This window comes from Hyperolius riggenbachi, chromosome 4 (assembly GCF_040937935.1).
Source record: "Hyperolius riggenbachi isolate aHypRig1 chromosome 4, aHypRig1.pri, whole genome shotgun sequence".
NCBI classification, from domain to species: Eukaryota; Metazoa; Chordata; class Amphibia; order Anura; family Hyperoliidae; genus Hyperolius; species Hyperolius riggenbachi.
The window spans coordinates 3,003,109-3,026,991 of NC_090649.1; the positions used below are offsets into that span (position 1 = coordinate 3,003,109).

The 23,883-nt window shown below is 55.3% G+C and overlaps 1 protein-coding gene across 5 annotated transcripts in view; it reads right to left on the reverse strand.

The window, feature by feature from the left end:
* Positions 1-23,883, reverse strand: part of LOC137571110 (uridine-cytidine kinase-like 1) — a 190,396-nt gene that overhangs the window by 111,347 nt on the left and 55,166 nt on the right. For all 5 annotated transcript variants that reach the window (XM_068279810.1, XM_068279809.1, XM_068279808.1 and 2 more), the window contains exons 6-7: positions 4,113-4,302; positions 281-342 (exon numbers count right to left, since the gene is read on the reverse strand). In XM_068279810.1, coding sequence (XP_068135911.1) covers positions 281-342; positions 4,113-4,302 — 252 coding nt within the window. The remainder of the gene's footprint in view (positions 1-280; positions 343-4,112; positions 4,303-23,883) is intronic.

A 23,883-nucleotide genomic window follows, 5' to 3' on the forward strand; every position in this document is an offset into this window, starting at 1 on the left:
CCCTCACAGTACAGTCCATCCTGTCTCCTCCCCCCTCACAGTACAGTCCATCCTGTCTCCTCCTCCTCACAGTACAGTCCATCCTGTCTCCTCTCCCCCCTCACAGTCCATTCTATATCCTCCTCCTCATGGTACGATCCATCCTGCCTCCCTCATGTATATGTGCAGGGTGTGTGGGGAAGGGAAGTGATATATTGTACCACACACACTGTCAGGTTCTCTCGGCATTTCATAATTTAATATACACAGAGGGAGGCTATGGACAGGGAGTTATACTCACCTTCTCCAGCTGGCTGTGCACATGCTGCACTATGAGGTCCAAAGCCACAAAGTTCTCCCCACCTGAGAAAACCAAGAGGGATAGTCACGTTACATGGTGTGCAGACACCATCACAAACACTGAGGACCAATCAATGGCAGGGCAGAGCTTACAGTGCTCATTGAGAGCCTATAATACAGTGCAGCTCCCCCTGGTGGTAAGGCCTGGACTATCAGCCTGCAATATAGTGCAGCTCCCCCCAAAGGCCTAGACTCCACAAGATCTGTGAAGGTGTCCTCTGAAATTTGGTACCAAGAAGTCTAATGAAAATAATCTCATGTCTCATGCACATAACTAGGTGAGATGTCATTCCCGCAATTCAGGGGAGGTACAGCAGCAGATAAATCAGGCTGGGTACAGTCACACCCGCTATTCAGGGGAGGTACAGCAGCAGATAAATCAGGCTGGGTACAGTCACACCCGCTATTCAGGGGAGGTACAGCAGCAGATGGATCAGGCTGGGTACAGTCACACCCGCTATTCAGGGGAGGTACAGCAGTAGACTGATCAGGCTGGGTACAGTCCCACCTGCTATTCAGGGGCGGCACAGCAGCAAATGGATCCGGCTGGGTAAAGTCCCACCCGCTAATCAGGGGCGGTACAGCAGCAGATGGATCCGGCTGGGTACAGTCACACCCGCTATTCAGGGGCGGTACAGCAGTAGACTGATCAGGCTGGGTACAGTCACACCCGCTATTCAGGGGCGGTACAGCAGCAGATGGATCCGGCTGGGTACAGTCCCACCCGCTATTCAGGGGCGGTACAGCAGCAGATGGATCCGGCTGGGTAAAGTCCCAGCTGCTATTCAGGGGCGGTACAGAAGCAGACTGATCAGGCTGGGTACAGTCACACTCGCTATTCAGGGGCGGTACAGAAGCAGACTGATCAGGCTGGGTAGTCCCACCTGCTATTCAGGGGCGGCACAGCAGCAAATGGATCCGGCTGGGTAAAGTCCCACCCGTTATTCAGGGGCGGTACAGCAGCAGATGGATCCGGCTGGGTACAGTCCCACCTGCTATTCAGGGGCGGCACAGCAGCAGATGGATCCGGCTGGGTAAAGTCCCACCCGCTATTCAGGGGCGGTAAAGCAGCAGACTGATCAGGCTGGGTACAGTCACACCTGCTATTCAGGGGCAGTACAGCAGCAGATGGATCCGGCTGGGTACAGTCCCACCCGCTATTCAGGGGAGGTACAGCTGCAGACTGATCAGGCTGGGTACAGTCCCACCCGCTATTCAGGGGAGGTACAGCTTCAGACTGATCAGGCTGGGTAAAGTCACACCCGCTATTCAGGGGAGGTACAGCTGCAGACTGATCAGGCTGGGTACAGTCACACCCGCTATTCAAGGGAGGTACAGCAGCAGACTGATCAGGCTGGGTACAGTCCCACCCGCTATTCAGGGGCGGTACAGCAGCAGATGGATCAGGCTGGGTACAGTCACACCCGCTATTCAGGGGCAGTATAGCAGCAGATTGATCAGGCTGGGTACAGTCCCACCCGCTATTCAGGGGAGGTACAGGAGCAGATGGATCCGGCTGGGTACAGTCCCACCCGCTATTCAGGGGCGGTACAGCAGCAGACGGATCAGGCTGGGTACAGTCCCACCCGCTATTCAGGGGCGGTACAGCAGCAGACTGATAAGGCTGGGTACAGTCCCACCTGCTATTCAGGGGCGGTACATCAACAGACAGATCAGGCTGGGTACAGTCACACCCGCTATTCAGGGGCGGTACAGCAGCAGACTGATCAGGCTGGGTACAGTCACACCCGCTATTCAGGGGCGGTACAGCAGCAGACTGATCAGGCTGGGTACAGTCACACCCGCTATTCAGGGGCGGTACAGCAGAAGATGGGTCAGACTGGGTACAGTCACACCCGCTATTCAGGGGCGGTACAGCAGCAGACTGCTCAGGCTGGGTACAGCCACACCCGCTATTCAGGGGCGGTACATCAACAGCAGGATCAGGCTGGGTACAGTCACACCCGCTATTCAGGGGAGGTACAGCAGCAGACTGATTAGGCTGGGTACAGTCACACTTGGTATTCAGGGGCGGTACAGCAGTAGACTGATTAGGCTGGGTACAGTCCCACCTACTATTCAGGGGCGATACAGCAGCAGATGGATCAGGCTGGGTACAGTCCCACCTGCTATTCAGGGGCGGTACAGAAGCAGACTGATCAGGCTGGGTACAGTCAAACTCGCTATTCAGGGGCGGTACAGAAGCAGACTGATCAGGCTGGGTACAGTCACACCCGCTATTCAGGGGCGGTACAGCAGTAGACTGATTAGGCTGGGTACAGTCACACCCGCTATTCAGGGGCGGTACAGGAGCTGACAGATCAGGCTGGGTACAGTCACACCCACTATTTAGGGGTCGGTACAGCAGCAGACGGATCAGGCTGGGTACAGTCACACCCGCTATTCAGGGGCGGTACAGCAGTAGACTGATTAGGCTGAGTACAGTCACACCCGCTATTCAGGGGCGGTACAGCAGCAGATAGATCAGGCTGGGTACAGTCACACCCACTATTCAGGGGCGGTACAGCAGCAGACGGATCCGGCTGGGTACAGTCCCACCCGCTATTCAGGGGCGGTACAGCAGCAGACTGATCAGGCTGAGTACAGTCACACCCGCTATTCAGGGGCGGTACAGAAGCAGACTGATCAGGCAGGGTACAGTAACACCTGCTATTCAGGGGCAGTACAGGAGCAGATAGATCAGGCTGGGTACAGTCACAGGTGCTGTTCAGGGGAGGTACAGCTGCAGACTGATCAGGCTGGGTACAGTCACACCTGCTATTCAGGGGCGGTACAGAAGCAGACTGATCAGGCTGGGTACAGTCACACCCGCTATTCAGGGGCGGTACAGCAGCAGACTGATCAGGCTGGGTACACTCACACCCGCTATTCAGGGGTGGTACAGCAGCAGACGGATCAGGCTGGGTACAGTCACACCCACTATTCAGGGGCAGTACAGGAGCAGATGGATCAGGCTGGGTACAGTCACACCCGCTATTCAGGGGCGGTACAGCAGCAGACGGCTCAGGCTGGGTACTGTCACACCGGCTATTCAGAGGCAGCACAGGAGCAGATGGATCAGGCTGGGTACAGTCCCACCCGCTATTCAGGGGTGGTACAGCAGCAGACTGATCAGGCTGGGTACAGTCCCACGCGCTATTCAGGGGAGGTACAGCAGCAGACGGATCCGGCTGGGTACAGTCACACCCGCTATTCAGGGGCGGTACAGCAGCAGATGGATCAGGCTGGGTACAGTCACACCCGCTATTCAGGGGCGGTACAGCAGCAGATGGATCAGGCTGGGTACAGTCACACCCGCTATTCAGGGGAGGTACAGCAGCAGACGGATCAGGCTGGGTACAGTCACACCCGCTATTCAGGGGCGGTACAGCAGCAGACTGATCAGGCTGGGTACAGTCACACTTGCTATTCAGGGGAGGTACGGCAGCAGACAGATCAGGCTGGGTACAGTCACACCCGCTATTCAGGGGCGGTACAGCAGCAGATGTATCAGGCTGGGTACAGTCCCACCCGCTATTCAGGGGAGGTACAGCAGCAGACTGCTCAGGCTGGGTACAGTCACACCCGCTATTCAGGGGCGGTACAGCAGCAGATGTATCAGGCTGGGTACAGTCCCACGCGCTATTCAGGGGAGGTACAGCAGCAGATGGATCAGGCTGGGTGAGACGTCACTTCTGCTATTCAGGGGCGGGACAGTGTCAGTTACACCCTGGGTGATTAGCTGATGCACACAATTCACTGGTAGCACTTACCTCTTGGCACAACAATGTCAGCCACCTGCATAGTTGGCTCGATGTACTGCTCAAACGCTGGCTTCACAAACTTGTTGTATTGTTTAATGACACCAACAATGTCCCGCCCTCGCTCTGTGATATCCCTCTTCAGCCGCCGCACTAGCCGAATGTCTGAGTCCGTATCCACAAACACCTTCATGTCCAAAAGCTGAAAACAGAGGCAAAAGGTGGAGCATGAGAACATAGAGAAAAGGCGGAGTGTAAGAATAGAGGCAAGAGGTGGAGTGTGAGAACAGAGAGAGGAGGCGGAGCATGAAAACAGAGGAAAGAGGTGGAGCAAGAGAGAGTAGAGAAGAGGCAGAGTGTAAGAAAAGAGGAAAGTGGTGGAACATGAGGACAGAGGCAAGTGGTGGAGCGTGAGGACAGAGAGAAGAGGTGGACAGAGAGGACAGAGAGAAGAGGTGGAGAGTGAGGGCAGAGAGAAGAGGTGGAGAGTGAGGGCAGAGAGAAGAGGTGGAGAGTGAGGACAGAGAGAAGAGGTGGAGCGTGAGGACAGAGAGAAGAGGCGGAGCGTGAGGACGGAGGAGAGAGGCGGAGCGTAAGAATAGAGGAGAGAGGAGGAGTGTGAGGACAGAGAGAGGAGGAGTGTGAGGACATAGAGAAGAGGTGGAGCCTGAGAACAGAGAGAAAAGGCAGAGCGTGAGGACAGAGAGAAGAGGCGGAGCGTGAGAATAGAGAGATGAGGCAGAGCGTGAGGATGGAGGAGAGAGGCAGAGCGTGAGGATGGAGGAGGGAGGCGGAGTGTAAGAATGGAGGAGAGAGGTGGAGCATGAGAACAGCATGAGAGGAGAGAGGCGGAGCGTGAGGACAAAGAGAAGAGGCGGAGCATAAGAAAAGAAAGAAGAGGCGGAGCGTGAGAATGGAGGAAACAGGCAGAGCTTGAGAACAGAGAGAAGAGGCGGAGCATGAGAATTGAGGCGAGAGGTGGAGCGTAAGAACAGAGAGAAGAGGCGGAGCATAAGAACAGAAAGAAAAGGCAGAGCGTGAGAATGGAGGAAAAAGGCAGAGCGTGAGAACAGAGAGAAGAGGCGGAGCATGAGAATGGAGGAGAGGCGGAGCGTGAGAATGGAGGAAACAGGCAGAGCGTGAGAACAGAGAGAAGAGGCAGAGCATGAGAATGGAGGAGAAAGGCGGAGCGTGAGAATGGAGGAAACAGGCAGAGCGTGAGAACAGAGAGAAGAGGCAGAGCATGAGAATGGAGGAAACAGGCAGAGCGTGAGAACAGAGAGAAGAGGCAGAGCATGAGAATGGAGGAGAAAGGCGGAGCGTGAGAATGGAAGAAAGAGGCGGAGGATAAGAACAGAGAGAAGAGGCGGAGCGTGAGAACAGAGAGAAAAGACGGAGCGTAAGAACAGAGAGAAGAGGTGGAGCGTGAGAATGGAGGAGAGGCGGAGCCTGAGAATGGAGGAAACAGGCAGAGCGTGAGAACAGAGAAAAGAGGCGGAGCGTGAGAATGGAGGAGAGGCGGAGCGTGAGAATGGAGGAAACAGGTAGAGCGTGAGAATGGAGGAAACAGGCAGAGCGTGAGAACAGAGAGAAGAGGCAGAGCATGAGAATGGAGGAGAAAGGCGGAGCGTGAGAATGGAGGAGAAAGGCGGAGCGTGAGAATGGAGGAAACAGGCAGAGCGTGAGAACAGAGAGAAGAGGCAGAGCATGAGAATGGAGGAGAAAGGCGGAGCGTGAGAATGGAGGAAAGAGGCGGAGGATAAGAACAGAGAGAAGAGGCGGAGCGTGAGAACAGAGAGAAAAGACGGAGCGTAAGAACAGAGAGAAGAGGTGGAGCGTGAGAATGGAGGAGAGGCGGAGCCTGAGAATGGAGGAAACAGGCAGAGCGTGAGAACAGAGAAAAGAGGCGGAGCGTGAGAATGGAGGAGAGGCGGAGCGTGAGAATGGAGGAAACAGGTAGAGCGTGAGAATGGAGGAGAAAGGCGGAGCGTGAGAATGGAGGAAACAGGCAGAGCGTGAGAACAGAGAGAAGAGGCAGAGCATGAGAATGGAGGAGAAAGGCGGAGCGTGAGAATGGAGGAAACAGGCAGAGCGTGAGAACAGAGAGAAGAGGCAGAGCGTGAGAATGGAGGAGAGGCGGAGCGTGAGAATGGAGGAAACAGGCAGAGCGTGAGAATGGAGGAGAAAGGCGGAGCGTGAGAATGGAGGAGAGGCGGAGCGTGAGAATGGAGGAAACAGGCAGAGCGTGAGAACAGAGAGAAGAGGCAGAGCGTGAGAATGGAGGAGAAAGGCGGAGCGTGAGGATGGAGGAAACAGGCAGAGAGTGAGAACAGAGAGAAGAGGCAGAGCATGAGAATGGAGGAGAAAGGCGGAGCGTGAGAATGGAGGAAACAGGCAGAGCGTGAGAACAGAGAGAAGAGGCAGAGCATGAGAATGGAGGAGAGGCGGAGCGTGAGAATGGAGGAAACAGGCAGAGCGTGAGAACAGAGAGAAGAGGCAGAGCATGAGAATGGAGGAAACAGGCATAGCGTGAGAATGGAGGAGAGGCGGAGCGTGAGAATGGAGGAGAGGCGGAGCGTGAGAATGGAGGAAACAGGCAGAGCGTGAGAACAGAGAGAAGAGGCAGAGCATGAGAATGGAGGAGAGGCGGAGCGTGAGAATGGAGGAGAGGCGGAGCGTGAGAATGGAGGAGAGGCGGAGCGTGAGAATGGAGGAAACAGGCAGAGCGTGAGAACAGAGAGAAGAGGCGGAGCATGAGAATGGAGGAGAAAGGCGGAGCGTGAGGATGGAGGAAACAGGCAGAGCGTGAGAACAGAGAGAAGAGGCGGAGCATGAGAATGGAGGAGAGGCGGAGTGTGAGAATGGAGGAAACAGGCAGAGCGTGAGAACAGAGAGAAGAGGCAGAGCATGAGAATGGAGGAGAGGCGGAGCGTGAGAATGGAGGAAACAGGCAGAGCGTGAGAATGGAGAGAAGAGGCAGAGCGTGAGAATGGAGGAGAGGCGGAGCGTGAGAATGGAGGAAACAGGCAGAGCATGGGAACAGAGAGAAGAGGCAGAGCATGAGAATGGAGGAGAGGCGGAGCGTGAGAATGGAGGAAACAGGCAGAGCGTGAGAATGGAGAGAAGAGGCAGAGCGTGAGAATGGAGGAGAGGCGGAGCGTGAGAATGGAGGAAACAGGCAGCGCGTGAGAACAGAGAGAAGAGGCGGAGCGTGAGAATGGAGGAGAGGCGGACCGTGAGAACAGAGAGAAGAGGCAGAGCATGAGAATGGAGGAGAGAGGCGGAGCGTGAGAACAGAGAGAAGAGGCAGAGCGTGAGAACAGAGAGAAGAGGCAGAGCATGAGAATGGAGGAGAGGCGGAGCGTGAGAATGGAGGAAACAGGCAGAGCGTGAGAACAGAGAGAAGAGGCAGAGCATGAGAATGGAGGAGAGGCGGAGCATGAGAATGGAGGAAACAGGCAGAGCGTGAGAACAGAGAGAAGAGGCAGAGCGTGAGAATGGAGGAGAAAGGCGGAGCGTGAGAATGGAGGAAAAAGGCAGGGAGTGAGAACAGAGAGAAGAGGCAGAGCATGAGAATGGAGGAGAGGCGGAGCGTGAGAATGGAGGAAACAGGCAGAGCGTGAGAACAGAGAGAAGAGGCGGAGCATGAGAATGGAGGAGATGCGGAGCGTGAGAATGGAGGAAACAGGCAGAGAGTGAGAACAGAGAGAAGAGGCAGAGCATGAGAATGGAGGAGAGGCGGAGCGTGAGAATGGAGGAGAGGCGGAGCGTGAGAATGGAGGAGAAAGGCGGAGCGTGAGAATGGAGGAAACAGGCAGAGCGTGAGAACAGAGAGAAGAGGCAGAGCATGAGAATGGAGGAGAGGCGGAGCATGAGAATGGAGGAAACAGGCAGAGCGTGAGAACAGAGAGAAGAGGCGGAGCGTGAGAATGGAGGAGAAAGGCGGAGCGTGAGAATGGAGGAAACAGGCAGAGAGTGAGAACAGAGAGAAGAGGCAGAGCATGAGAATGGAGGAGAGGCGGAGCGTGAGAATGGAGGAAACAGGCAGAGCGTGAGAACAGAGAGAAGAGGCGGAGCGTGAGAATGGAGGAGAGGCGGAGCGTGAGAATGGAGGAAACAGGCAGAGCGTGAGAATGGAGGAGAGGCGGAGCGTGAGAATGAAGGAGAGGCGGAGCGTGAGAATGGAGGAAACAGGCAGAGCGTGAGAACAGAGAGAAGAGGCAGAGCATGAGAATGGAGGAGAGGCGGAGCGTGAGAATGGAGGAGAGGCGGAGCGTGAGAATGGAGGAGAGGCGGAGCGTGAGAATGGAGGAAACAGGCAGAGCGTGAGAACAGAGAGAAGAGGCAGAGCATGAGAATGGAGGAGAAAGGCGGAGCGTGAGGATGGAGGAAACAGGCAGAGCGTGAGAACAGAGAGAAGAGGCGGAGCATGAGAATGGAGGAGATGCGGAGCGTGAGAATGGAGGAAACAGGCAGAGCGTGAGAACAGAGAGAAGAGGCGGAGCGTGAGAACAGAGAGAAGAGGCGGAGCGTGAGTATGGAGGAGAGAGGCGGAGCGTGAGAATGGAGGAAACAGGCAGAGCATGAGAACAGAGAGAAGAGGCAGAGCATGAGAATGGAGGAGAGGCGGAGCGTGAGAATGGAGGAGAGAGGCGGAGCGTGAGAATGGAGGAAACAGGCAGAGCATGAGAACAGAGAGAAGAGGCAGAGCATGAGAATGGAGGAGAGGCGGAGCGTGAGAATGGAGGAAACAGGCAGAGCGTGAGAATGGAGAGAAGAGGCAGAGCGTGAGAATGGAGGAGAGGCGGAGCGTGAGAATGGAGGAAACAGGCAGAGCGTGAGAACAGAGAGAAGAGGCGGAGCGTGAGAATGGAGAGAGGGGGAGCATGAGAATGGAGGAAACAGGCAGAGCGTGAGAACAGAGAGAAGAGGCAGAGCATGAGAATGGAGGAGAGTGGCGGAGCGTGAGAACAGAGAGAAGAGGCAGAGCATGAGAATGGAGGAGAGGCAGAGCGTGAGAATGGACGAAACAGGCAGAGCGTGAGAACAGAGAGAAGAGGCGGAGCATGAGAATGGAGGAGAAAGGCGGAGCGTGAGAATGGAGGAAACAGGCAGAGCGTGAGAACAGAGAGAAGAGGCGGAGCGTGAGTATGGAGGAGAGAGGCGGAGCGTGAGAATGGAGGAAACAGGCAGAGCGTGAGAACAGAGAGAAGAGGCGGAGCATGAGAATGGAGGAGAAAGGCGGAGCGTGAGAATGGAGGAAACAGGCAGAGCGTGAGAACAGAGAGAAGAGGCAGAGCATGAGAATGGAGGAGAAAGGCGGAGCGTGAGAATGGAGGAAACAGGCAGAGCGTGAGAAGAGAGAGAAGAGGCAGAGCGTGAGAACAGAGAGAGGGGGAGCATGAGAATGGAGGAGAGGCGGAGTGTGAGAATGGAGGAAACAAGCAGAGCGTGAGAACAGAGAGAAGAGGCAGAGCGTGAGAATGGAGGAGAGGCGGAGCGTGAGAATAGAGGCGAGAGGTGGAGCGTAAGAACAGAGAGAAGAGGCGGAGCATGAGAATGGAGGAGAGGCGGAGCGTGAGAATGGAGGAAACAGGCAGAGCGTGAGAACAGAGAGAAGAGGCAGAGCATGAGAATGGAGGAGAAAGGCGGAGCGTGAGGATGGAGGAAACAGGCAGAGCGTGAGAACAGAGAGAAGAGGCTGGGCATGAGAATGGAGGAGAAAGGCGGAGCGTGAGAATGGAGGAAACAGGCAGAGCGTGAGAACAGAGAGAAGAGGCGGAGCGTGAGAACAGAGAGAAGAGGCGGAGCGTGAGTATGGAGGAGAGAGGCGGAGCGTGAGAATGGAGGAAACAGGCAGAGCGTGAGAACAGAGAGAAGAGGCGGAGCATGAGAATGGAGGAGAAAGGCGGAGCGTGAGAATGGAGGAAACAGGCAGAGCGTGAGAACAGAGAGAAGAGGCAGAGCATGAGAATGGAGGAGAAAGGCGGAGCGTGAGAATGGAGGAAACAGGCAGAGCGTGAGAACAGAGAGAAGAGGCAGAGCGTGAGAATGGAGGAGAAAGGCGGAGCGTGAGAATGGAGGAGAGGCGGAGCGTGAGAATGGAGGAAACAAGCAGAGCGTGAGAACAGAGAGAAGAGGAAGAGCGTGAGAACAGAGAGAGGGGGAGCATGAGAATGGAGGAGAGGCGGAGTGTGAGAATGGAGGAAACAAGCAGAGCGTGAGAACAGAGAGAAGAGGCAGAGCGTGAGAATGGAGGAGAAAGGCGGAGCGTGAGAATGGAGGAGAGGCGGAGCGTGAGAATGGAGGCGAGAGGTGGAGCGTAAGAACAGAGAGAAGAGGCGGAGCATGAGAATGGAGGAGAGGCAGAGCGTGAGAATGGAGGAAACAGGCAGAGCGTGAGAACAGAGAGAAGAGGCAGAGCATGAGAATGGAGGAGAGGCGGAGCGTGAGAATGGAGGAAACAGGCAGAGCGTGAGAACAGAGAGAAGAGGCGGAGCGTGAGAATGGAGGAGAGGCGGAGCGTGAGAACAGAGAGAAGAGGCAGAGCATGAGAATGGAGGAGAAAGGCGGAGCGTGAGAATGGAGGAAACAGGCAGAGCGTGAGAACAGAGAGAAGAGGCAGAACGTGAGAATGGAGGAGAAAGGCGGAGCGTGAGAATGGAGGAAACAGGCAGAGCGTGAGAAAAGAGAGAAGAGGCGGAGCGTGAGAATGGAGGAGAGGCAGAGCATGAGAATGGAGGAAACAGGCAGAGCGTGAGAACAGAGAGAAGAGGCAGAGCATGAGAATGGAGGAGAGGCGGAGCGTGAGAATGGAGGAAACAGGCAGAGCGTGAGAACAGAGAGAAGAGGCGGAGCATGAGAATGGAGGAGAAAGGCGGAGCGTGAGAATGGAGGAAACAGGCAGAGCGTGAGAACAGAGAGAAGAGGCAGAGCATGAGAATGGAGGAGAGGCGGAGCAGGAGAATGGAGGAAACAGGCAGAGCGTGAGAATAGAGAGAAGAGGCAGAGCATGAGAATGGAGGAGAAAGGCGGAGCGTGAGAATGGAGGAAACAGGCAGAGCGTGAGAACAGAGAGAAGAGGCAGAGCATGAGAATGGAGGAGAGAGGCGGAGCGTGAGAATGGAGGAAACAGGCAGAGCGTGAGAATGGAGGAGAGGCGGAGCGTGAGAATGGAGGAAACAAGCAGAGTGTGAGAATGGAGGAGAAAGGCGGAGCGTGAGAATGGAGGAAACAGGCAGAGCGTGAGAACAGAGAGAAGAGGCAGAGCATGAGAATGGAGGAGAGGCGGAGCGTGAGAATGGAGGAAACAGGCAGAGCGTGAGAACAGAGAGAAGAGGCGGAGCGTGAGAATGGAGAGAGGGGGAGCATGAGAATGGAGGAAACAGGCAGAGCGTGAGAACAGAGAGAAGAGGCAGAGCATGAGAATGGAGGAGAGGCAGAGCATGAGAATGGAGGAAACAGGCAGAGCGTGAGAACAGAGAGAAGAGGCAGAGCATGAGAATGGAGGAGAAAGGCGGAGCGTGAGAATGGAGGAAACAGGCAGAGCGTGAGAACAGAGAGAAGAGGCGGAGCATGAGAATGGAGGAGAGGCGGAGCGTGAGAATGGAGGAAACAGGCAGAGCGTGAGAACAGAGAGAAGAGGCAGAGCATGAGAATGGAGGAGAGGCGGAGCGTGAGAATGGAGGAGAGGCGGAGCTGGTTCTGGGGCCCCGGGCAGTGAGAGTTCCTGGGGCCCCAGGCTGGCTTGTGCACCATTATTGTTTTTAAATTTTAATGTAGATTCCCATGCAGCTTAGTTAGGAGGGGGGCAGATGAGAGGGTATATCCTGCACGCTGGTGCCCCCTGCTGGCCATATAGCCATTGTCTATATGCAACTGAAACCCTCTCCTATGACTAGCTGAGTAGCTCAGCTTCTGTTTGAATCAATCACTGCAGACTAGGTGTCATGTGTATGTGCACTTCTTGATTGGCTTACAAGCAGCCTGCAGGCTCTATATAAGCAGCAGAGAACTGTTTGGGAAGTGAGTTTCTCCTGTGTGTTTGGTAAGAAACAGGCAGAGCGTGAGAACAGAGAGAAGAGGCAGAGCATGAGAATGGAGGAGAGGCGGAGCGTGAGAATGGAGGAAACAGGCAGAGCGTGAGAACAGAGAGAAGAGGCGGAGCGTAAAAATGGAGAGAGGGGGAGCATGAGAATGGAGGAAACAGGCAGAGCGTGAGAACAGAGAGAAGAGGCAGAGCATGAGAATGGAGGAGAGGCAGAGCATGAGAATGGAGGAGAGGCAGAGCATGAGAATGGAGGAAACAGGCAGAGCGTGAGAACAGAGAGAAGAGGCAGAGCATGAGAATGGAGGAGAAAGGCGGAGCGTGAGAATGGAGGAAACAGGCAGAGCGTGAGAACAGAGAGAAGAGGCGGAGCATGAGAATGGAGGAGAGGCGGAGCGTGAGAATGGAGGAAACAGGCAGAGCGTGAGAACAGAGAGAAGAGGCAGAGCATGAGAATGGAGGAGAGGCGGAGCGTGAGAATGGAGGAGAGGCGGAGCGTGAGAATGGAGGAGAGGCGGAGCGTGAGAATGGAGGAGAGGCGGAGCGTGAGAATGGAGGAAACAGGAAGAGCGTGAGAACAGAGAGAAGAGGTGGAGCATGAGAATGGAGGAGAGGCGGAGCGTGAGAATGGAGGAAACAGGCAGAGCGTGAGAACAGAGAGAAGAGGCAGAGCATGAGAAGGGAGGAGAGGCGGAGCGTGAGAATGGAGGAAACAGGCAGAGCGTGAGAATGGAGAGAAGAGGCAGAGCGTGAGAATGGAGGAGAGGCGGAGCGTGAGAATGGAGGAAACAGGCAGAGCATGAGAACAGAGAGAAGAGGCAGAGCATGAGAATGGAGGAGAGGCGGAGCGTGAGAATGGAGGAAACAGGCAGAGCGTGAGAATGGAGAGAAGAGGCAGAGCGTGAGAATGGAGGAGAGGCGGAGCGTGAGAATGGAGGAAACAGGCAGAGCGTGAGAACAGAGAGAAGAGGCGGAGCATGAGAATGGAGGAGAAAGGCGGAGCGTGAGGATGGAGGAAACAGGCAGAGCGTGAGAACAGAGAGAAGAGGCAGAGCATGAGAATGGAGGAGAGGCGGAGCGTGAGAATGGAGGAGAGGCGGAGCGTGAGAATGGAGGAGAGGCGGAGCGTGAGAATAGAGGAAACAGGCAGAGCGTGAGAACAGAGAGAAGAGGCGGAGCATGAGAATGGAGGAGAAAGGCGGAGCGTGAGGATGGAGGAAACAGGCAGAGCGTGAGAACAGAGAGAAGAGGCGGAGCATGAGAATGGAGGAGAGGCGGAGCGTGAGAATGGAGGAAACAGGCAGAGCGTGAGAACAGAGAGAAGAGGCAGAGCATGAGAAGGGAGGAGAGGCGGAGCGTGAGAATGGAGGAAACAGGCAGAGCGTGAGAATGGAGAGAAGAGGCAGAGCGTGAGAATGGAGGAGAGGCGGAGCGTGAGAATGGAGGAAACAGGCAGAGCGTGAGAACAGAGAGAAGAGGCGGAGCATGAGAATGGAGGAGAAAGGCGGAGCGTGAGGATGGAGGAAACAGGCAGAGCGTGAGAACAGAGAGAAGAGGCAGAGCATGAGAATGGAGGAGAGGCGGAGCGTGAGAATGGAGGAGAGGCGGAGCGTGAGAATGGAGGAGAGGCGGAGCGTGAGAATAGAGGAAACAGGCAGAGCGTGAGAACAGAGAGAAGAGGCGGAGCATGAGAATGGAGGAGAAAGGCGGAGCGTGAGGATGGAGGAAACAGGCAGAGCGTGAGAACAGAGAGAAGAGGCGGAGCATGAGAATGGAGGAGAGGCGGAGCGTGAGAATGGAGGAAACAGGCAGAGCGTGAGAACAGAGAGAAGAGGCAGAGCATGAGAAGGGAGGAGAGGCGGAGCGTGAGAATGGAGGAAACAGGCAGAGCGTGAGAATGGAGAGAAGAGGCAGAGCGTGAGAATGGAGGAGAGGCGGAGCGTGAGAATGGAGGAAACAGGCAGAGCATGAGAACAGAGAGAAGAGGCAGAGCATGAGAATGGAGGAGAGGCGGAGCGTGAGAATGGAGGAAACAGGCAGAGCGTGAGAACAGAGAGAAGAGGCGGAGCGTGAGAATGGAGGAGAGGCGGAGCGTGAGAACAGAGAGAAGAGGCAGAGCATGAGAATGGAGGAGAGAGGCGGAGCGTGAGAACAGAGAGAAGAGGCAGAGCGTGAGAACAGAGAGAAGAGGCAGAGCATGAGAATGGAGGAGAGGCGGAGCGTGAGAATGGAGGAAACAGGCAGAGCGTGAGAACAGAGAGAAGAGGCGGAGCATGAGAATGGAGGAGAAAGGCGGAGCGTGAGAATGGAGGAAACAGGCAGAGAGTGAGAACAGAGAGAAGAGGCAGAGCATGAGAATGGAGGAGAGGCGGAGCGTGAGAATGGAGGAGACAGGCAGAGCGTGAGAACAGAGAGAAGAGGCGGAGCATGAGAATGGAGGAGAAAGGCGGAGCGTGAGAATGGAGGAAACAGGCAGAGCGTGAGAACAGAGAGAAGAGGCAGAGCATGAGAATGGAGGAGAGGCGGAGCGTGAGAATGGAGGAAACAGGCAGAGTGTGAGAACAGAGAGAAGAGGCGGAGCATGAGAATGGAGGAGAAAGGCGGAGCGTGAGAATGGAGGAAACAGGCAGAGAGTGAGAACAGAGAGAAGAGGCAGAGCATGAGAATGGAGGAGAGGCGGAGCGTGAGAATGGAGGAGAGGCGGAGCGTGAGAATGGAGAAGAGGCGGAGCGTGAGAATGGAGGAGAGGCGGAGCGTGAGAATGGAGGAAACAGGCAGAGCGTGAGAACAGAGAGAAGAGGCAGAGCATGAGAATGGAGGAGAAAGGCGGAGCGTGAGGATGGAGGAAACAGGCAGAGCGTGAGAACAGAGAGAAGAGGCGGAGCATGAGAATGGAGGAGATGCGGAGCGTGAGAATGGAGGAAACAGGCAGAGCGTGAGAACAGAGAGAAGAGGCAGAGCATGAGAATGGAGGAGAGGCGGAGCGTGAGAATGGAGGAGAGAGGCGGAGCGTGAGAATGGAGGAAACAGGCAGAGCATGAGAACAGAGAGAAGAGGCAGAGCATGAGAATTGAGGAGAGGCGGAGCGTGAGAATGGAGGAAACAGGCAGAGCGTGAGAATGGAGAGAAGAGGCAGAGCGTGAGAATCGAGGAGAGGCGGAGCGTGAGAATGGAGGAAACAGGCAGAGCGTGAGAACAGAGAGAAGAGGCGGAGCGTGAGAATGGAGAGAGGGGGAGCATGAGAATGGAGGAAACAGGCAGAGCGTGAGAACAGAGAGAAGAGGCAGACCATGAGAATGGAGGAGAGAGGCGGAGCGTGAGAACAGAGAGAAGAGGCAGAGCATGAGAATGGAGGAGAGGCGGAGCGTGAGAATGGAGGAAACAGGCAGAGCGTGAGAACAGAGAGAAGAGGCGGAGCATGAGAATGGAGGAGAAAGGCGGAGCGTGACAATGGAGGAAACAGGCAGAGCGTGAGAACAGAGAGAAGAGGCGGAGCGTGGGTATAGAGGAGAGAGGCGGAGCGTGAGAATGGAGGAAACAGGCAGAGCGTGAGAACAGAGAGAAGAGGCGGAGCATGAGAATGGAGGAGAAAGGCGGAGCGTGAGAATGGAGGAAACAGGCAGAGCGTGAGAACAGAGAGAAGAGGCAGAGCATGAGAATGGAGGAGAAAGGCGGAGCGTGAGAATGGAGGAAACAGGCAGAGCGTGAGAACAGAGAGAAGAGGCAGAGCGTGAGAACAGAGAGAGGGGGAGCATGAGAATGGAGGAGAGGCGGAGTGTGAGAATGGAGGAAACAAGCAGAGCGTGAGAACAGAGAGAAGAGGCAGAGCGTGAGAATGGAGGAGAGGCGGAGCGTGAGAATGGAGGCGAGAGGTGGAGCGTAAGAACAGAGAGAAGAGGCGGAGCATGAGAATGGAGGAGAGGCGGAGCGTGAGGATGGAGGAAACAGGCAGAGCGTGAGAACAGAGAGAAGAGGCGGAGCATGAGAATGGAGGAGAAAGGCGGAGCGTGAGAATGGAGGAAACAGGCAGAGCGTGAGAACAGAGAGAAGAGGCGGAGCATGAGAACAGAGAGAAGAGGCGGAGCGTGAGTATGGAGGAGAGAGGCGGAGCGTGAGAATGGAGGAAACAGGCAGAGCGTGAGAACAGAGGGAAGAGGCGGAGCATGAGAATGGAGGAGAAAGGCGGAGCGTGAGAATGGAGGAAACAGGCAGAGCGTGAGAACAGAGAGAAGAGGCAGAGCATGAGAATGGAGGAGAAAGGCGGAGCGTGAGAATGGAGGAAACAGTCAGAGCGTGAGAACAGAGAGAAGAGGCAGAGCGTGAGAATGGAGGAGAAAGGCGGAGCGTGAGAATGGAGGAAACAGGCAGAGCGTGAGAACAGAGAGAAGAGGCGGAGCGTGAGAATGGAGGAGAGGCAGAGCATGAGAATGGAGGAAACAGGCAGAGCGTGAGAACAGAGAGAAGAGGCAGAGCATGAGAATGGAGGAGAGGCGGAGCGTGAGAATGGAGGAAACAGGCAGAGCGTGAGAACAGAGAGAAGAGGCGGAGCATGAGAATGGAGGAGAAAGGCGGAGCGTGAGAATGGAGGAAACAGGCAGAGCGTGAGAACAGAGAGAAGAGGCGGAGCGTGAGAATGGAGGAGAGGCAGAGCATGAGAATGGAGGAAACAGGCAGAGCGTGAGAACAGAGAGAAGAGGCAGAGCATGAGAATGGAGGAGAGGCGGAGCATGAGAATGGAGGAAACAGGCAGAGCGTGAGAACAGAGAGAAGAGGCGGAGCGTGAGAATGGAGGAGAAAGGCGGAGCGTGAGAATGGAGGAAACAGGCAGAGCGTGAGAACAGAGAGAAGAGGCAGACCATGAGAATGGAGGAGAGAGGCGGAGCGTGAGAACAGAGAGAAGAGGCAGAGCATGAGAATGGAGGAGAGGCGGAGCGTGAGAATGGAGGAAACAGGCAGAGCGTGAGAACAGAGAGAAGAGGCGGAGCATGAGAATGGAGGAGAAAGGCGGAGCGTGAGAATGGAGGAAACAGGCAGAGCGTGAGAACAGAGAGAAGAGGCGGAGCGTGAGTATAGAGGAGAGAGGCGGAGCGTGAGAATGGAGGAAACAGGCGGAGCGTGAGTATAGAGGAGAGAGGCGGAGCGTGAGAATGGAGGAAACAGGCAGAGCGTGAGAACAGAGAGAAGAGGCGGAGCATGAGAATGGAGGAGAAAGGCGGAGCGTGAGAATGGAGGAAACAGGCAGAGCGTGAGAACAGAGAGAAGAGGCAGAGCATGAGAATGGAGGAGAAAGGCGGAGCGTGAGAATGGAGGAGAGGCGGAGCGTGAGAATGGAGAAGAGGCGGAGCGTGAGAATGGAGGAGAGGCGGAGCGTGAGAATGGAGGAAACAGGCAGAGCGTGAGAACAGAGAGAAGAGGCAGAGCATGAGAATGGAGGAGAAGGGCGGAGCGTGAGGATGGAGGAAACAGGCAGAGCGTGAGAACAGAGAGAAGAGGCGGAGCATGAGAATGGAGGAGATGCGGAGCGTGAGAATGGAGGAAACAGGCAGAGCGTGAGAACAGAGAGAAGAGGCAGAGCATGAGAATGGAGGAGAGGCGGAGCGTGAGAATGGAGGAGAGAGGCGGAGCGTGAGAATGGAGGAAACAGGCAGAGCATGAGAACAGAGAGAAGAGGCAGAGCATGAGAATGGAGGAGAGGCGGAGCGTGAGAATGGAGGAAACAGGCAGAGCGTGAGAATAGAGAGAAGAGGCAGAGCGTGAGAATCGAGGAGAGGCGGAGCGTGAGAATGGAGGAAACAGGCAGAGCGTGAGAACAGAGAGAAGAGGCGGAGCGTGAGAATGGAGAGAGGGGGAGCATGAGAATGGAGGAAACAGGCAGAGCGTGAGAACAGAGAGAAGAGGCAGACCATGAGAATGGAGGAGAGAGGCGGAGCGTGAGAACAGAGAGAAGAGGCAGAGCATGAGAATGGAGGAGAGGCGGAGCGTGAGAATGGAGGAAACAGGCAGAGCGTGAGAACAGAGAGAAGAGGCGGAGCATGAGAATGGAGGAGAAAGGCGGAGCGTGACAATGGAGGAAACAGGCAGAGCGTGAGAACAGAGAGAAGAGGCGGAGCGTGGGTATAGAGGAGAGAGGCGGAGCGTGAGAATGGAGGAAACAGGCAGAGCGTGAGAACAGAGAGAAGAGGCGGAGCATGAGAATGGAGGAGAAAGGCGGAGCGTGAGAATGGAGGAAACAGGCAGAGCGTGAGAACAGAGAGAAGAGGCAGAGCATGAGAATGGAGGAGAAAGGCGGAGCGTGAGAATGGAGGAAACAGGCAGAGCGTGAGAACAGAGAGAAGAGGCAGAGCGTGAGAACAGAGAGAGGGGGAGCATAAGAATGGAGGAGAGGCGGAGTGTGAGAATGGAGGAAACAAGCAGAGCGTGAGAACAGAGAGAAGAGGCAGAGCGTGAGAATGGAGGAGAGGCGGAGCGTGAGAATGGAGGCGAGAGGTGGAGCGTAAGAACAGAGAGAAGAGGCGGAGCATGAGAATGGAGGAGAGGCGGAGCGTGAGGATGGAGGAAACAGGCAGAGCGTGAGAACAGAGAGAAGAGGCGGAGCATGAGAATGGAGGAGAAAGGCGGAGCGTGAGAATGGAGGAAACAGGCAGAGCGTGAGAACAGAGAGAAGAGGCGGAGCATGAGAACAGAGAGAAGAGGCGGAGCGTGAGTATGGAGGAGAGAGGCGGAGCGTGAGAATGGAGGAAACAGGCAGAGCGTGAGAACAGAGGGAAGAGGCGGAGCATGAGAATGGAGGAGAAAGGCGGAGCGTGAGAATGGAGGAAACAGGCAGAGCGTGAGAACAGAGAGAAGAGGCAGAGCATGAGAATGGAGGAGAAAGGCGGAGCGTGAGAATGGAGGAAACAGTCAGAGCGTGAGAACAGAGAGAAGAGGCAGAGCGTGAGAATGGAGGAGAAAGGCGGAGCGTGAGAATGGAGGAAACAGGCAGAGCGTGAGAACAGAGAGAAGAGGCGGAGCGTGAGAATGGAGGAGAGGCAGAGCATGAGAATGGAGGAAACAGGCAGAGCGTGAGAACAGAGAGAAGAGGCAGAGCATGAGAATGGAGGAGAGGCGGAGCGTGAGAATGGAGGAAACAGGCAGAGCGTGAGAACAGAGAGAAGAGGCGGAGCATGAGAATGGAGGAGAAAGGCGGAGCGTGAGAATGGAGGAAACAGGCAGAGCGTGAGAACAGAGAGAAGAGGCGGAGCGTGAGAATGGAGGAGAGGCAGAGCATGAGAATGGAGGAAACAGGCAGAGCGTGAGAACAGAGAGAAGAGGCAGAGCATGAGAATGGAGGAGAGGCGGAGCATGAGAATGGAGGAAACAGGCAGAGCGTGAGAACAGAGAGAAGAGGCGGAGCGTGAGAATGGAGGAGAAAGGCGGAGCGTGAGAATGGAGGAAACAGGCAGAGCGTGAGAACAGAGAGAAGAGGCAGACCATGAGAATGGAGGAGAGAGGCGGAGCGTGAGAACAGAGAGAAGAGGCAGAGCATGAGAATGGAGGAGAGGCGGAGCGTGAGAATGGAGGAAACAGGCAGAGCGTGAGAACAGAGAGAAGAGGCGGAGCATGAGAATGGAGGAGAAAGGCGGAGCGTGAGAATGGAGGAAACAGGCAGAGCGTGAGAACAGAGAGAAGAGGCGGAGCGTGAGTATAGAGGAGAGAGGCGGAGCGTGAGAATGGAGGAAACAGGCGGAGCGTGAGTATAGAGGAGAGAGGCGGAGCGTGAGAATGGAGGAAACAGGCAGAGCGTGAGAACAGAGAGAAGAGGCGGAGCATGAGAATGGAGGAGAAAGGCGGAGCGTGAGAATGGAGGAAACAGGCAGAGCGTGAGAACAGAGAGAAGAGGCAGAGCATGAGAATGGAGGAGAAAGGCGGAGCGTGAGAATGGAGGAAACAGGCAGAGCGTGAGAACAGAGAGAAGAGGCAGAGCGTGAGAACAGAGAGAGGGGGAGCATGAGAATGGAGGAGAGGCGGAGTGTGAGAATGGAGGAAACAAGCAGAGCGTGAGAACAGAGAGAAGAGGCAGAGCGTGAGAATGGAGGAGAGGCGGAGCGTGAGAATGGAGGCGAGAGGTGGAGCGTAAGAACAGAGAGAAGAGGCGGAGCATGAGAATGGAGGAGAGGCGGAGCGTGAGGATGGAGGAAACAGGCAGAGCGTGAGAACAGAGAGAAGAGGCGGAGCATGAGAATGGAGGAGAAAGGCGGAGCGTGAGAATGGAGGAAACAGGCAGAGCGTGAGAACAGAGAGAAGAGGCGGAGCATGAGAACAGAGAGAAGAGGCGGAGCGTGAGTATGGAGGAGAGAGGCGGAGCGTGAGAATGGAGGAAACAGGCAGAGCGTGAGAACAGAGGGAAGAGGCGGAGCATGAGAATGGAGGAGAAAGGCGGAGCGTGAGAATGGAGGAAACAGGCAGAGCGTGAGAACAGAGAGAAGAGGCAGAGCATGAGAATGGAGGAGAAAGGCGGAGCGTGAGAATGGAGGAAACAGTCAGAGCGTGAGAACAGAGAGAAGAGGCAGAGCGTGAGAATGGAGGAGAAAGGCGGAGCGTGAGAATGGAGGAAACAGGCAGAGCGTGAGAACAGAGAGAAGAGGCGGAGCGTGAGAATGGAGGAGAGGCAGAGCATGAGAATGGAGGAAACAGGCAGAGCGTGAGAACAGAGAGAAGAGGCAGAGCATGAGAATGGAGGAGAGGCGGAGCGTGAGAATGGAGGAAACAGGCAGAGCGTGAGAACAGAGAGAAGAGGCGGAGCATGAGAATGGAGGAGAAAGGCGGAGCGTGAGAATGGAGGAAACAGGCAGAGCGTGAGAACAGAGAGAAGAGGCGGAGCGTGAGAATGGAGGAGAGGCAGAGCATGAGAATGGAGGAAACAGGCAGAGCGTGAGAACAGAGAGAAGAGGCAGAGCATGAGAATGGAGGAGAGGCGGAGCATGAGAATGGAGGAAACAGGCAGAGCGTGAGAACAGAGAGAAGAGGCAGGCATGAGAATGGAGGAGAAAGGCGGAGCGTGAGAATGGAGGAAACAGGCAGAGCGTGAGAACAGAGAGAAGAGGCGGAGCGTGAGAATGGAGAGAGGGGGAGCATGAGAATGGAGGAAACAGGCAGAGCGTGAGAACAGAGAGAAGAGGCAGAGCATGAGAATGGAGGAGAGGCAGAGCATGAGAATGGAGGAAACAGGCAGAGCGTGAGAACAGAGAGAAGAGGCAGAGCATGAGAATGGAGGAGAAAGGCGGAGCGTGAGAATGGAGGAAACAGGCAGAGCGTGAGAACAGAGAGAAGAGGCGGAGCATGAGAATGGAGGAGAGGCGGCGCGTGAGAATGGAGGAAACAGGCAGAGTGTGAGAACAGAGAGAAGAGGCAGAGCATGAGAATGGAGGAGAGGCGGAGCGTGAGAATGGAGGAGAGAGGCGGAGCGTGAGAACAGAGAGAAGAGGCGGAGCATGAGAATGGAGGAGAGGCGGAGCGTGAGAATGGAGGAAACAGGCAGAGCGTGAGAACAGAGAGAAGAGGCAGAGCGTGAGAACAGAGAGAAGAGGCGGAGCGTGAGAACAGAGAGAAGAGGCGGAGCGTGAGAACAGAGAGAAGAGGCGGAGCATGAGAATGGAGGAGAGAGGCGGAGCGTGAGAACAGAGAGAAGAGGCAGAGCATGAGAATGGAGGAGAAAGGCGGAGCGTGAGAATGAAGGAAACAGGCAGAGCGTGAGAACAGAGAGAAAAGACGGAGCGTAAGAACAGAGAGAAGAGGCGGAGCATGAGAATGGAGGCGAGAGGTGGAGCGTAAGAACAGAGAGAAGAGGCGGAGCATGAGAATGGAGGAGAGGCGGAGCGTGAGAATGGAGGAAACAGGCAGAGCGTGAGAACAGAGAGAAGAGGCAGAGCATGAGAATGGAGGAGAAAGGCGGAGCGTGAGAATGGAGGAAACAGGCAGAGAGTGAGAACAGAGAGAAGAGGCAGAGCGTGAGAATGGAGGAGAAAGGCGGAGCGTGAGAATGGAGGAAACAGGCAGAGCGTGAGAACAGAGAGAAGAGGCGGAGCGTGAGAATGGAGAGATGGGGAGCATGAGAATGGAGGAGAGAGGCGGAGCGTGAGAACAGAGAGAAGAGGCAGAGCGTGAGAATGGAGGAGAGGCGGAGCGTGAGAACAAAGAGAAGAGGCAGAGCGTGAGAATGAAGGAGAGAGGCGGAGCGTGAGAAAAGAGAGAAGAGGCGGAGCGTGAGAAAAGAGAGAAGAGGCAGAGCGTGAAAATGAAGGAGAGAGGCCGAGCGTGAGACAAGAGGCTAGTGGTGGAGCGTGAGAACAGAGGAAAGAGGTGGAGCGTGAGAACAGAGAGAAAAGGAGGAATGTGAGAACAGAGGCAAAAGGCGGAGCGTGAGAACAGAGGAAAGAGGTGGAGCGTGAGAACAGAGGAAAGAGGCGGAGAGTGAGAACAGAGGAAAGAGTCGGAGCATGAGGACAGAGGAAAGAGTCGGAGCGTGAGGACAGAGGCAAGAGGTGGAGCATGAGAACAGAGGAAAGAGGCGGAGCGTGAGAACAGAGGAAAGAGGCGGAGCGTGAGAACAGAGGAAAGAGGCGGAGCGTGAGAACAGAGGAAAGAGGTGGAGCGTGAGAACAGAGGAAAGAGGCGGAGCGTGAGAACAGAGGAAAGATGCAGAGCGTGAGAACAGAGGAAAGATGCAGAGCGTGAAAAAAGAGGAAAGAGTGGGAGCGTGAGAACGGAGGAGAGAGGCGAAGCGTAAGGACAGAGGAAAGAGGCGGAGCATGAGAACAGAGGAAAGAGAATCAGAGCGTGAGGACAGAGGAAAGAGGCGGAGCGTGAGAACAGAGGTGAGAGTCGGAGTGTGAGAACGGAGGAGGGAGACGGAGCATGAGGACAGAGGAAAGAGGTGGAGCGTGAGAAGAAAGCAAAGAGTTGGAGTGTGATAACTGAGGCAAGAGGCGGAGCGTGAGAACAGAGGAAAGAGGCGGAGCGTGAGGACTGAGGAAAGAGGTGGAGCGTGAGAACAGAGGACAGAGGCGGAGAGTGAAAATGGAGGAGAAAGACGGAACATGAGGACAGAGGAAAGAAGGGGAGCAAGAGAATGTAAAGAAGAGGTGGAGCCTGAGAACAGAGGCAAGAGGCAGATTGTAAGAACAGTGAGAAAAGGAGGAGCCCAAAAAAAAGGCAAGAGGTGGAGCGTGAGAACAGAGAGAAGGGGCGGAGCATGAAGGTAGGCAAGAGGCAGAGCCTGAGAACAGAGAGAATAGGCAGTGCGTGAGAATGGAGGAGAGAGGTGGAGCATGAAAACTGATAAAAGAGGCGGAGCGTGAGAACAGAGGAAAGAGGCGGAGCCTGAGAGGGGAATAAAGAGGCGGAGCGTGAGAATGGAGCCTGAAAAGTGAAAGCTCTCAGGGTCCTGTCGATCTCGGCTGGTGATTGGTGCGGGTACTGCCAAGGCGTGGAGTCTCAGTGAGCACAGGTCTTCACCACACAAGAGATGATGGGCTCATTAAGGACAGCGGAGTACTTTGCGGTCTGGTGACTGTGATGCCTTCCCAAGTCACAAACACTTGTCACAAGCCTCATGCGCAGATTGCACAGCGCACATATTTCAATCGCAGCGTCCTTTCAGCAAACAGTCCCTGGTCATTTCTGGCCAAATCCATTCTTCTGCCCAGCTGATTAGCTGAGCTTTTAGCCAGTATCTAAGGATGCAATTAGGTAGCACCT